The 14,423-nt window shown below is 48.6% G+C and overlaps 1 protein-coding gene and 1 pseudogene across 1 annotated transcript; one reads left to right on the top strand and one right to left on the bottom strand.

Annotated features, from left to right (window-relative positions):
• Positions 1 to 4,011: 4,011 nt before the first annotated feature.
• Positions 4,012 to 7,737, bottom strand: Cdipt (CDP-diacylglycerol--inositol 3-phosphatidyltransferase). Its single transcript, XM_027948567.3, has 6 exons — positions 7,300 to 7,737; positions 7,070 to 7,204; positions 6,274 to 6,427; positions 5,662 to 5,743; positions 5,172 to 5,253; positions 4,012 to 5,022 (listed from the first exon to the last, which is right to left on the bottom strand). Exons 1-6 carry the CDS (start codon positions 7,340 to 7,342, stop codon positions 4,877 to 4,879), a joined length of 642 nt encoding a protein of 213 aa, XP_027804368.3. The 5' UTR covers positions 7,343 to 7,737; the 3' UTR covers positions 4,012 to 4,876.
• Positions 7,738 to 8,741: 1,004 nt separating this feature from the next.
• On the top strand, positions 8,742 to 12,349 carry LOC114103130 (putative protein T-ENOL; annotated as a pseudogene).
• The last annotated feature ends 2,074 nt before the right edge of the window (positions 12,350 to 14,423 follow it).

Here is a 14,423-nt window from a genome sequence, read left to right as displayed (position 1 = left end):
GAAAAACACCCTACTTTTTCTGCCACATAAAACAGGTAAATGATCCCTTAGCGCCCCACCTTCTCCAACTCCCATCTCTCCTTTTTCCTTTAGAGACAAATTTCTCCAGAGTTCTCCAGTCTGTTTCCATTCCTAAACTCTTGTTATGGTTTTGATCTGGAATGTCCACCAAAGTCTCATTTGTACAGAGGTGGGGCTTTGAATCAGGAGGGCTCTGACCTCATCAGTGGATTAATCCACTGCATGGATTAATCCATTAACAGCTGATTGGACTACTGGGAGATAGGACCTCATTGGAGGAAGTAGGTCACTGGAGTATGCCCTGAAAGGGTTTATTTTCTCCCAGTCCTTCCCTCTGTCTTTCTCTCTCTCTCCTTCCTGGCTGACAGCTTCCCTCTGCCATGATGTTCTTCTTCACCTCATGCCTAGAGCAATGGAGATGGCCAACCATAAACTGAATCTTCTGAAACTGTGAGGATTTCAGACGGAAAAATACATTTTTCCTTTTTTAAAGTTGTTTCTGTTGGGTATTTTGGTGACAGTGACAAAAAGCTGACTAACTGAACCTCTTCAAACCACTCCAATTAGCTTGTCTCCACCCCTTGCTTTTTGGAAACTGCTTTAATAGGCATCCGCAGTGACATTCTGTTACTAAATCCAGGAGGTAGGTCACCTTTTGTTCAGCCTTGCCTGTCACTGGGCACAGGTGGCCGCCCTTCCTCCCACACTGGGCTCCAGGACATCACCTCTACTTTCCTTTCTGCCTTTTGGGCTGCACCTCCTGTTTCCGTGGCTGACCTCACCCTCCCTGCTCGGTCTCTGAACAGTCCCCCAGGTTTCTTCTTCCTACTGACATTTTCAGACGGTCTCATGACATCAGATCATGTCTATACACTCCTGACTTCAAAATTCATTGCTCCAGCCTTAACCTCACTCCTGCACTCTGGACACGTTTCCAATTGATGATTGATTTCTCCACATGAATGTTCAGTGGCCATCAGACTTGCTCATGTGACTTGCTGTAACCAATGAAATGTAAGAATGACATAATCGCTAAACTCCCTCTTCCCTTTTCCAAAAGAGGGTGATCAGTAATGTTCTACCTAGAAATGACTCCATCAGCCTGGATCCCAGGGAGAAAACAGCAAATATAGCCACAAGTGACCCACAATGGGTATGTAGCAGGAGCAAGAAATGTTTGCCACGTGAAGCAATAGATTTTGGGAGTTTTGTTAACCAGAGCACACCATAGCCTATCCTGACTATTACGTGTACTTCCTGAGGTTGTGTGATCCAATAAGCAACAGGGAGACTGCTCCAAATCATATTCATGAAGATGAGCCCAGCATGAATCGTACCATGAGGGAGACAGGTATACCTTAGTGTTAGGGAAATAAACCTTAGCCAGGTACAGTGGTGCACACCTGTAATCCCAGCAGCTTGGGAGGCCGAAGCAGGATCATGAGTTCAAAGCCAGCCTCAGCAAAAGCGAGGTGCTAAGCAACTCAGTGAGGCCCTGTCTCTAAATAAAATACAAAATAGGGCTGGGGATGTGGCTCAGTGGTGAAGTGCCCCTGAGTTCAAATCCCCAGTTCCCCTCTCCCCACAAGAAAAGGAAAATGAACCTTGCTGGAAATAGAGCAGAGCCCCCATATCAGAGGCCAATTCCAAGTTGGTTCCAATTTTACCCTTAAATTGCCCATAATATATAGAACAGTGTGGTGTGATGTCTGATGATCAACAGAGCGTGTTTTCCTCCAGCACTGGAACAAATAGTTTTTCTTTGGTTGAACACCTGATAAAGTAAATGATTTGTTAAGGGAGCCTTCTGTAAGAAAAATCTGTCTTTCAACAGCAAACACATCCAGTACGGCAAAATGCTTTCCACCATATCAATTTTCTTCTTCCTCTTAAGACCACAACTAACCTCTATTTCCCAACATCCCTTGCATGTAGACGTGGCCATGGGACTGAGCTGTAACCAGTGGATGCAAGTGGAGCAATATGTGCTAATATACCCAGCCTTCCCCAGAAAGCTTGCTCTAGGCAGTCTTCTTAAGTAGAAGCACACACACTCTCCTCCCCAGCTCCCCCTCTTTTAAGATCACATTACAGCTGGATTGGCGTGGAGGCTTCTGGTGGCACTGTAAATGGTTAGCATCAAAGAGTGTGGGAGCCAGAAGGGCGGAGGATTCCCTGCTCCAGGTTTGGTCCAGTGCTCAGAGGACCCATCTGGCTGAAGGGACAGTTAATTCTGGAAGGATGAGGGGAAAGGGGGGATTCTGCTGCAGGAGCTGGGAGGACACCTTATCTGGTCTCCTCTTACACCGGAAGCAGGCCAGGCAGGGCGGGGCTTGTGCATCCGAACCACAACTCGGTTTTGGGCAGTCCCTATACCTTCCTTAAGCACAGATCTGCCCCTGCCCCTTCCCTGAGTAAAGCCCTTCAACACTCATGCCACAAGTGTTTCCAGGAAGAAGTGTGAGAGGATTTGCCACAGCATCATTCACGGTGGCTGGACCTGGTTAAATCGATAATCGATGGCATTCTATGCAAACATTAAGAAGTCTGCTGACTTGGGACTGATGTCGGTGATCAATGCTAAGAGGACAGGATCCAGGGCCAAACTGGCCTCCTCTCAGGGCCTCTATTCCCCTCTGGAAAATGAGCACATTAATAGGATTGTCTACTGCAGAGAACACAGTGGAATTCAGTTAAGATGATTAAGATAATGCACATAAAAAGCACAGTTAGCAGTGACACAGCCCACATACAGAATGAAATTTAAAATATGGACAATAAAGTCCTAATGTCCTACTGAGTTCCTTCAGCCACTCCAGCTGGCTGCTTCTGCCTCATCTCTCTCCAGCTCCCCAAACACCCCCAGCACTTGGTGTTCTAGCCACATCAATTGAGGTCTATCAATGCCATCATTGCCTGGGTGCTCTCTGGTTCCCCTGCCTTTGCAGGCTGTTCCCCCCCACACACACACACACACCCTTCCCCAGTCCCCACCAGCTTTCTACTTAAGATACCCACCCTCTTCACCAAAACCTAAGGGAGGTGCTGAGGTCTTCTACTCCTATCCCCCATGAGTACCTCCCTGATTATTGCTACCTCCTCCAGCCCTGCCCACCCATGATCTTAAGCCAGTTGCCCAATTCCCATGGAGTCTCCTGGGCATAGGAGTTTAAACCCAATACACAGCTGATGAACTTTACTTTAAAAATTTATTTTATATATATGTGTATGTGTATTGGAGGGATACGCAGAATTGAACCTGGGGATGCTTAACGACTAAGCCACATCCCCAGTCCTTTTTATATTTTATTTAGAGACAGGGTCTTGGCGAGTTGCGTGGGGCCTAAGTTGCTGAGGCTGGTTTTGAACTTGCAATCCTCCTGCCTCAAGCCTCCCAAGGTGCTGGGATTACAGATATGTACCACCACGCCCAGCTCTGATGAATTTTAGTTCCCCTGGATGTGAAGGCCTTTGGGGCCACCTGCTAAGCTATTATGAAGATGAAATGAGTAAGATTTGCCAAGAACCCAGCACAGGGTTCCAATAGAGTTCAAAAAAAAAGCTGGCATTAGAGAGCAGGAGAGCTAATGATAGTAGTAGCTGTTAGGGACAGAGGCCCAGAATAATGCCCAGCATATGGTATATAACAGGTGTCCCAAAATTGTTTAAGAACAAACAGTGATTCTCAACATTGGGAGGAAGAATCAAGTGGAGTTTATTAAAATTGCAGACTTCTGGGCTCATCTCTGGAGACTTGATTTCTTTTTAAATTTCTTAGTTGTAGTTGGACACAATACCTTTATTTCACTTACCTATCTTTTATGTGGTGTTGAGGATTGAACCCAGGGCCCCGCACATGTGAGGTGAGCGCTCTACCTCTGAGCCACAACCCCAGCCCCAAGAGACTGATTGATTCTGAAGGTCCAAGAGGTTGCATTCTGAGAATAACCTATAAGTGGTCTAAGGGCCACATTCTGAGAAACCAACTAATCTTTTCTGGAATATTTATTAAGTAACTATTCATTTCAGATTAAGGTAAATATCCATCTAACCATAGAGAAAGGAACAGGAAGTCTGTGCACTCAGGGAGTTTACACTCTAGTGGGGGTAGAAATATCAAGAATATGAGTCAAAGCAGACCATCAGGGACATAAAGAAGGTGGGTTGAGAAGATGTGGCATGAGCATGGGAGGTCGGAAGGACTTTTCTGTCATTCTGGAATGACAGGAGCCAGCCGCAAACCGGGAGAAAACATCCAGGTAGATCTTCCTTTTTCCCAATCTCCCCTTAATCCAGGGCCTGATCCAAAAATGTCTAAAAGGAAACCAAGTCCAGAAGAGAGAAACTGTTGCCTTTATTATCAAGGCTTTCAAGGTCAGGGTAGACCGGACGGTAGACTGCCATAGGAAGGATCTAGACGGCCCTTTCCTCCTGGGCACGGTGCCCCAGGCTTCCTGTGGCAGGGGGCAGAGATCTGACTCACCTGCCTTTTGGGAAACATGGCTCCTGCACCATCTCTCTCAAGTGTCCCTAAAACCTCAGGCCAGGCCAGAAGCCAGGGCTGAGCCAACCTCATGTGTGGCGATGCGTAATCCTCAAATAGGCTGCCTGGTAACACAGGGGCATCCTGAACATCCTTTTTGATTTGTAGACCAGGTCCTTGGGGATCACAAGGGTGGGCCTAATCTTCAGGGTTACAGAGATCGTGACAACACCAAAGAGAGGCTGACCCCCATCCCTGCAGGTTGGAGTACACATTAGGAAGACATGAGAATGGGCCTCCTGGGAGGGGGAGGGAAGCCATGTGGCACAATAAGATGACCAATCAGGTGGGAGGTTCCAGGAGTTGTCAGGGTCACTTCTTCTTGGCACGGTCTGCCGCATCCAGGGCAGCCATGTTGCGGGCAGCTGTGATCAGGTGGATGACACTGATGAGGGACTTGAGCAAGGCGATGGGGGCGGTGACCCAGAGACCCATTCGGAAAAGCCCCACAGAGCCAACTGCGGAGAGGCAGCAGGGGAAGGGGGTGTGGAGAGAGAAAATAAATATGGGAATAGGAGATTAATGCGCCCAGATGTCTGAGGCCTTTATCTCCCACTCGCAGGGCAGGACCCCTCTCCCACCTGCCTCCCAGCCCATCCTCTCCTACCTAACGGTCCCTCGGAGAAATTGAACAGGTAAAGGAGGCAGTAGAAGAGCTCATTTCCAGCACACAGGGTGAACAGAGCAGGCTGCATACACAAAGAACACTTAAGTAGCCAGCAGGGTCTCACACACCCCACACCCCACAAGGCTCTCTACCACGGAGGGGGCAGTGCATTTCAGCAAATCACTTCTCTTTACAAAACTTCTAGTTCACAGATTTAAAAAAGTCCATGCTCAGCCTGACCCCCCAACCACGCCCCACCCTATTTCCCTCCCTCCAGCCAGTTACTCCCAATGGGTGCACAGAGGCCTCATTCCCAATGCAGTCAGGAGGATCCACTCAAGCCTTCCCCGCCAATCCTGCTCCGTCATGCCTCAGCCTAGAGGTCCCTCCTTCCCAGAGGGTCTTTGCTGTCCCTCCCTATCACTGTGCCCTCTCTTGACCCTGCACCAAAGTTCCTTCACCCAGAAGCTGAGGGGCAAGGAATGCTCACCCTGGAGGTGTAGTAGATCCGAAGCACTGGATTCCCAGACAGGTCGATCATCTTGTGACTCTCACTACCCCGGACCACAGAACTTGGAGAGAAAATAGGAGGAATCCATGAACATTCATTTCCTTTAATGTCTATCTAACCCTCACATCAACCCAATGTGGAAGATGCTATGTAGAGCTGAGGAGCTGAAAACCAGGACCTTTCGCAAAGTTACACAATTACAAATTGTGTGTGTGTGTGTGGGGGGGGGGAGGTGGCAATCAAAACTCAAATGCCTCATTGAAAGCTTCCATGCCCCTTCCTAGTTACTGAGGTTGGCCTCAAATTTGTGATCCTCCCCAGCAGCTGGGGTTATAGGTATGCATCACCGTGCCCAGGTGCGCATTTGGAATCCTACAATAGCAAGCCAAAAGTGCCTTAAGGAATTGCTTAATTCCAACTGTAAATAAGACTGAAACTAATTCAGAGAGAGAGACACACACACGGTTTGCCCAGGGTCCTTCAACAGAGCAGAGTTTACAAGGAGACCTCCTGAAAAGCCTGAGGCCATCCAGAGACACCCTCCCCACTGTAGTGTTTTCAAGTGGTCAACACCCCAGAACTGAAGCAGACCTGTGGAGGTGCAGCCAGTGACTGGCCACATCCAAGCTCATGCTGAGCTGGAAGAGAAGGGTAGCTCGAGGGTACAGCAGGGCCAGGTTGACCAACAGACACATGGTAGAGCAGCGGTCCGTCAGCATGTCCAACATGGCCCCAAACCGGGTTCCTGAAAAATGGGGACTGTTAGGTAGGAAGGGAGCAGTGGACCCATGCTAGGTGCCCATATCTGGTATATTACTCTGATGCAGAGTCTAAAAGGGTGGAAAATATCTACTGCCTAGGGAGGAAAACTGCTGCTAGTGGTGGGGTGTGAGACAAGTGTGCAAAGGTCACCATGGCATGAAATGAGCTGGAAGAAAACAGTGTTGGGGGGAGGGGAAGCTATATCTTTAACTCATCAGCCCTAGAATCCAGGCTCCAGGGCAAAACAGGAGTTTAAGGTGGGTCTTAGGGTGGGTCTGGAGAGCAGATTAATTACCCTCCAGAAGCCACACCCTTCTCTCCCCATCCTCCACCTCAAATTGAACTCCCTATTGCATGTGCCTAGCACACAGTAGGCCCCCAGTAAACACTTGTTGAATGGAAATTTATTCAGGGAGATCTCTAGCAGTACCAGAGCCAAGTCCAGGCTTGCCCTTTATCCAACCCTCAAAGCAGGGAATTCTCAAGAGCTAGCTTAAATCCCTTCTGCTATGAAACCAGGCCGTTCTATTCTGCTTTCTAGAGAGAAAGGAATGACAGAGCCCTCGGTGAGGTCCTAGGAGACAGGGAAAGGGGACAAGGCTGGCAGGTAGGGGGTGCCTCTCACCTTGATTGAGGGCCCGAGCAGCATGTCCATCAAAAGCGTCCAGAAGTCCGCTGAGCAGATAGAAGGAGGAGGCCGTGAAGGGGCAGCAGGGCATGAAGTAGAAAGCGATGATGGCGAAGACAATCCGGGCATAACCTTGGAAAGGGAAGTGGGTGAACAGCGAGGGATCAGGGAGCCTGTCCGAGGCCCCTCGCCCTCCCGTTCTTCCCGGGGCCGCAGGCAGCACTCACCGATAAGGTTAGGCACGAAAAGGAAGATATTTTCGCTTGGCATCGCGGCGTTCCACTTGCCGCCCCGGACCAGCTCCGGAGGTGCCAACGCTGTCCCAGCCCCACCCGCGCGGCCTCACCCTCCGGCCCGGCACATCGGCCGCCTCTCCTGCGCCCTGGACCCCGCTGCCTGCGCCCGGCCCCAGATGTTAAAGATCGCAACCGGCGGGAGCATGGGCCAACCAGATGTGCTCTGGGCGCAGGGGGCGCGAGCAACCCGCCCTTCCGATGGGCAGAGCCTCGCCTCCGCCCACCCAGTAGGCGCAGCCGACCCAGCAGAGATCCCGGCTGCTCCAGCTGTGCTCGGCTTCCGGAAACCTACTCTTCTGGGCTCGTCCTTGCAAAACTGGAGATCAGAGAAAGGAGGAAGAAGCTTTAAAAAATGGCTGCGGCCCCTTTAAGACCTGCCCGTTTCCTTTTCCTTTTCCTCTCTCCGCCCCTTTGCATCGGGTCGTACCAAAGCACAGAGGGAGAAGAGGGAGCAAAGAACCATCGGCGCCGAGCCAAAGAAGGAACTGAAGAGGAAAAGGGCAAAAGAAAGGCAGCCTAAGTGAATATCTCTTCTTTTTCCTTTTTACGAAGGATATGACTTCCTGACGACAAAGATAAAGGGTTAAGATTCCGCCCTCCTGAGTCTTCGCCTCCCCTGGAAACAAGGCTAGTTGGTACAGTCCACATTCTCGTTCCCCGCCCCCTAACTCCCTGGCCTCATTTGCTCTCGCCGGCTCCAGGAGGAGAGAGGCTAGAGAGGCTTCAGAGCGGCCCAGGACTGGCTTGCTTCTGGCTTCTAGGGACACCCTAGTGGTGGGAGGATCGGTCCCACCCTACGTTATCCTCCCAAACTTAAGCCTCTAGTGCTGGGGTCACCCCCCTCCAGTGAGAGACCTGGAGGGGGCTGGAGGGGAGGTCGAGGAACGAACTTTGCATGCTAAAAAAAAGTCCTCATCTTTGGTTCTAGAATCCCTAATCTCCTAGCAACGGGGCTGTAGAATCTTCACAGACATTAAGGTTTTTATAGCAACGGGTAGCGGCGCCTCCCGGGCTCCCCCTCTTTCCACTTTCCCCTTACCATCTCCTCCCCTTCCCCCTTGATCCATAATAGGGGCCCCCTTAGACCTCAACGTCTCCCCCTCCTGCTGAGTACCCCAAGATTTCAACCTATCTGCCAGGTCTGGGGCGGCGAGTAGGCTGCCTTGGCTTGGGAAGGGCCTTGGGAGGAAAGATGGAGGAAGAGGCTGTCTGGGTTTGTAGTTTTGTGAGAGTCATCTCCCCCCAAAAAAGCTTAGGGCTGAGATTACATATATACCTATACCCTCTCCCACCCAGAGAGAGAGGAGAAAATTGAGACCGTGGGATGTTTCTTCCAAGAGCATTGATTAAACCTTGGCTCTGGGAATGGAGGTCGGCTGAGTTCTTGGGAAAGCAGGCTGGCTTCTCAGCCTAACACAGGCTTTGACTGTTCACAGGGGATGGCATCCACTCCTACCAGGAATGACAAAAAAAAAGAGCAGCTGGCTGTCTCAAACTGCGTCCTCCTTGAGTGGAGGGCAGGTGAGCACCTAAGGGGAGCTCCCAAGGGGAGCTCTGGAGGTGGGAGTGTAATGAGGTGAGGAGCGCCCAGGCAGAGGCAGCTGGTCTGAGCTGCAAGCCCTGGGACACTAACCTCCATCCTGAGCCCTGAGCCTCCCTCAGACTGCTCCTCACAGGTCTAGGGCCTTCTAGTCAAATCTCAAGGCTCAACCCTCCAAAACAGACTCTTCAGCCCCAGAGCCTCCAGCTGGGAAGCCCCCAGACCCAGCATTCTGAGGCTGTACAGAAGTTTTCACACTCAGATCTTCTGACTTCCTTTCCCAGAAGGTTTCAATATCTCGTTCTGAGGAATTCCTGACTCGGATCAGCAATGAACTTACAGAGGAGGCCTTGTTTATAGCTGGCTGCCACATGAATCCTGTGCCACCGAGGAAAAGCAGACAAAAGACCAAGGGACTCAGATATCCAGTCACGGTGACCTCCACCTCAGGACTGCTGTGTCTAGAGGCCCTCCCATATGCCTGGTTCCAGTCCCTGACCCTCTCCTGACCATAGCTGACCTCTCCAGGAAGCTATGCCTAAGTGGCCTGTTTCAGAGCTGGTTCTAGGCACAGTGCCCCATAAACCCTAACCCAGTACCCACTCCTCACTGCTGGCCAGAAATTCCCTTGGCCCTTTCTGCCCTAGCCATATCTCTTGCTGCCCTTGGGTTGGGCATAGTCATTTCTCTAACTGGGGCCTCTGCTTCCAGTGCTCTTCACCATGACCGGAGGCACAGACACCTGGTGAGTGAGGCTTCATGGAGATGTACTTTGTTCAGGGAAAAAGATAAGGAACATATAGGGGAGAGAGCAAGGGTTTGGCAAACATTCCAGCGGGGTAGAGGGATTTTTGAACCATGCAGCTCTATTTTATTCTGCTCTGATCCTCAAATTCAGAGTTCTCATTCAACCTTCTCCTTTCTCTTCTGCCATCTCCAGCTCTGACAGAGACCATATCCACACCAAGGCACACCGGCTATCCCTTCGTGATAAGGTATCTATGAGGCTGTTCAGTATTAACAAAACATTTAGAGTTTGCACTATGTGCCAGTACTTGCTTTAGGAACTTGGGACACAGAAATAAATAATAGAGTCTCAGCCTTTGAATTATTTACAGTTTAATGTGAGGACAGACAAATAAATGGCCAATTACAATATAGTATGGACACATACATGTAAGAGAAATGGAAACAATGAGAAGAATACTTCTATCCCAACTTAAATTAGGACAGGAAGGAAAGGAATCATGGAGCTTCCTGGAGACACCTAATGAATTTTCCAGGAGAACACTGGGCATGGTAGCACAATGCTTGCAATCCTTTTTTTTTTTTTAATATATATATATATTTATTTTTTAGTTTTCCGAGGACACAACATCTTTGTTTGTATGTGGTGCTGAGGATCGAACCCGGGCCGCACACATGCCAGGCGAGCACACTACCGCTTGAGCCACATCCCCAGCCCCAATGCTTGCAATCCTAGTGGCTTGGGAGGCTGAGGCAGGAGGATTGCAAGTTCAAAGCCAGCTTCAGCAACTTAGTGAGGCCCTAAGCAAATTAGCAAGACCTTGTCTCAAAATAAAAATTAAAAAGGGCTGGGGGTCTCGCTCAGTGAACCCCCTGGGTTCAATCCCTGGTACAAAAAAAAAAAAAAATGCAAGAAAACAAGGGCTGGTAGGAGTACTCCAAGTAGTAGAGATTCCATGAGTAAAGGCATGAAGGGTCTTAGAAGGGTGAGTGTAAGCAGATGCATGTGCACTGAGGGTGGAGGATAGGGCCTGAAGCAGCTTAACCCCTGGAATATGCAGGCAAGGTAGACAGGGACTAACCAAGAGGCCTATGTGTGCCGTGTTAAGATCATAGACATTTTTCTATAGGTAAGAAACCATTGAAGAGCTGGAGTAAGAAGTGGGAATTTTCTATCAGTCACTTTGATAGTCACTGGAGAGGGGGAAAGACTGAAGGCAGGGAGGCCAGTTAGGAATTATTGCAAAGAAACCAAATTAGAGATGATGGTCCTAACCTGGACAGTAATGGTAGAGATGGAAGGAGGAGCCCTGGTTAGAAATGGTAGAGGGAAAAAGGGAATCAGACGACTGCCAAGTTTCTGACTTGGGCAACCTGAGTCTGATCATGTCATGTTTCCTCTTGGAACTCTACGGTAGCTTCCAATTTTCAAGTAAAAAGCCAGTGTCCTTCAGTGCTCACATGGCCCGGCATGAGCACTCCACATCTATTGTCTCTGTGATTTCATTGTCTGTAACTTCTCCACTTATTTCCCTGTCTCTGCACCTGGGCCTTCTCATTCTTTCTGGAACATGGCAAGCATGTTTCCGACTTTAGCCAGGAAATGTTTTTATTACTTTATTTAAGTGTGTTTATCATGCTCATGGGGGACTCCAGGTGGAAATATTCTATAGACAGACAGTTGGAAATATGGATTCTACACTCAAAGGATAGATCTAGGTTAGTGATTGAGAGTTGACCCTGAGGTCATGAGGAGGGAGCTGGCAGTTGAAGGGAGAGTATGTGGTGGCCCTGTGAGGCTTTGGGTAGAGTAAGAAAGGAAAAGGTGCTGAGGGTGGAGCCCTGGAGAACTCCCTGTAATGGGTTGGCAGAAGAGGAAAGAAGGATTCAGGGAGAAGGAACTGAAGCCAACAGATGTTCATTGTGTATGATGTGCCAGGTTCATCAAGCCATGGGGACAAGTCATTTTTCTGACTTGGGCCACTACTTCAAGTATTAATCACCAAACTTGAGGCAAAATACAGCCGAGAATAAGCCAAATCTCTTGTCCTCAAGGAGCTGATTTTTTTAGTGCCTTTGGGACATTAGATCTCTCCTAACGGGGCTGGTATTAGAAATAGTTTGAATAATCAGAAAAGCCCCTGCCTTAATAATTTATCTGCTAACTTATGTAAGTTGCTTTCCTTCTTCCTCCATCCCAAGATGCTCTGTGAGGACCTGCCTGTCCGTACAGTGGTTTCCCCTCCTTCCCAGATGACATTTGATTAAGGATTTCATCCTGAGCAAACATCTTTCCCTCATCCACCTGCCAGCCCCCCATGATTTCAGGAGACTTTTTCTTGCTTACCTTCAAAGAAGAACCTGGAAGCCTACACATCTTTGAATTGCCCTTTGAATTGTTGGCATTGTGGCTAATCAAAAATGTTAGGAGAGGGAATGGGTGAGTAGATGGGGAGGTAGGTAAATGGTGAATGGGTAAATGGATATATTCATTGAACATATATTAAGCACTTACTGTGTTCTAGTACTTCTCTAGAGGGTGAAGTATAGCAGTGAACAAAACAGAATCCCTACTGGTAAGGAGTTTAAAAGGGGCAGAGTGAGTGAGTAGATGAAAGAGAGGTGAGTGGGTGGCTGGATAGATGGGGGTAGATGGATGAGTGAATGGAAAGGCAGATGGAGAATGATGGATAGATATGCAGATGGATGGGTGGAAGGAGAATGTGGGTGGGTGGGGAGATGGAGAGATGGATAGGAAATGGTGGATGAATAAATGGGTTTGATGGATGGGTAAAGGATGGAAAGATGGTAAGACATAAGCTTTGGGTCTAAAGAGTCAAAAGCTGTCTTCCAGAGAGTTCTCTCCCACAGTTTGACATTCTATTAGCCCAACCCTTTTTGGTGCTGTTCTTGGTCTCTCATGCCCTCCCCCATTTTTCCCTCTAGAACATGCCTCAAAACTCCTCTTTCAAAACTTGTTAAATACTTCATTTGGGTGGGGGGATTCCTGGTCATGAGCAGTGCCACCCTGGAAGCCAAGGAAATGTTCTGGATGCATCGCACAGATCTCCATCTTCAGCCAACAAAGATACCACCAGGAAGAAAAGGCTTTAATAAAGTCATGGGGTTCTTCCCCTTCCCCCCAATTCAGGAAGTGCTCTGGTGTTGCTTCTCTGGGGTGGAGGTCCAGATATGGTTGCTGGATATAAGCATGCAGTTGGGATGGTTTTCATTTAGACGCTTCTCTGTCAGCCAGTTGGCAGAATTGATGTCATGGATGCCCACCCATCCTTACAGCTAGAATCTTAGTCTAGGGCTATGACATCTGGGAGGGTCCCCTCTTGCTTCCAAGGAGCAGCCTCAGCGACCTTTGGTGCTGAGGATCCTGATCCATGACCTTTCACTTGGACCCTAGGTCCTCACACCTACAGGAACATATCACCCACATTACTAGCCAGAAAGCTCTGCAGGCGGCTTTGTACATTTCACTCACAACTTGGCCACTTATTTGGGCCTCCTGAAGAAGTTGATTGACCATCCTGAACCTCAGTTTCCTTATCTAAAAAATAGGAATAAGTTGACCATTTTCACAGGATCTCATAAGAGTTAAAAAACATAATGAATGCAAAGTGCTTAGCACAGTGCCTGGCTGGCTCAACAGCTAACAGGCTATTATCAAGATCAGTTTGTCTCATTCACCTCCCTTTGAATATTTTAGCATCCTTTTAAGTGTCCTGAAAATGTTCAGTTGTACTGAGATATATAAATTTAATTAGTAAAAGTTAATTTGGAGAAAGGCCCTTTAGACAAATAGGCTATAAATTGGGCTGGGGAGCTGGGCATGTTGGCACATCTCTGTAATCTTAGCAACTCCCACTGGGTATGATGATGCATACCTGTAATCCCAGCAAATTAGGAGTCTGAGGCAGGAGGATCACAGGCTTGAGGCCAACCCCAGGAATTTACTGAGGCTATGAGTAATTTAGTGAGAACCCTGTCTTACAATAAAAAATTAAAAGAGCTTGGGAATGTCATTCAGAGGTAAAGCACCCCTGGGTTCAATCTCCGGTACCAAAAAAAAAAAAAATCCTAGCCACTCAGAAGGCCAAGGCAAGAAGATCACAAGTTCGAGGCCATCCTCCACAAAAAGACTTTAGGATATATATCAGTGGAATAGTCCCCCTGGGTTCAGCCTCCCTTACTACAATAAATAAAATTGGGCTGGGGGTGGTAGAGCGCATGCTTTGCATAGTAGAGCCCTTGAGTTTGTTTGCCAGCATAGAAACAAAAATGCTGTAAATTGCTTATAATATTCAAAAGTAGATTGGATATTATAGAAGAAAAGGATACCTATAAACTCAGGCTAAGTAGGCACGTCACAGCAGGAATTCTGCAAATGCAAAACACTAGGGGAGGTAATGGTTACATGAACTCTCAAGGGCACTGAAGTTGAGATAAATTGGTCATGAAGCAAACAGAGTTGTCTGCCTCCTGCCTTACAGTGAGCAGAGAGGGGTAGCGACTGTCACCTGTCCAGTAACCTCAAGGCCTGCTGGAGAGTCTAGAAGTCCCAGCCAGTCTTCCAGAGGCTGAGCCAAAAGTCAGGACTTTTTGAGGCCAGGCCAGTGCCTGTGACATTGACCTGCCAAGTTTTGATTTCTGTTTTCCAAATATTTCCCCTTCCCCAAGCCTCTCTCCAGAAAGATCACCATCACCATCTCTAATATTTTGTGGCCCACCTTCCCATACCCCTGACCAGCCCAGTTAC

Source organism: Marmota flaviventris, chromosome 19 (assembly GCF_047511675.1).
Source record: "Marmota flaviventris isolate mMarFla1 chromosome 19, mMarFla1.hap1, whole genome shotgun sequence".
Classification (NCBI taxonomy): domain Eukaryota; kingdom Metazoa; phylum Chordata; class Mammalia; order Rodentia; family Sciuridae; genus Marmota; species Marmota flaviventris.
This window is presented reverse-complemented; position numbering and strand designations above follow the sequence as displayed.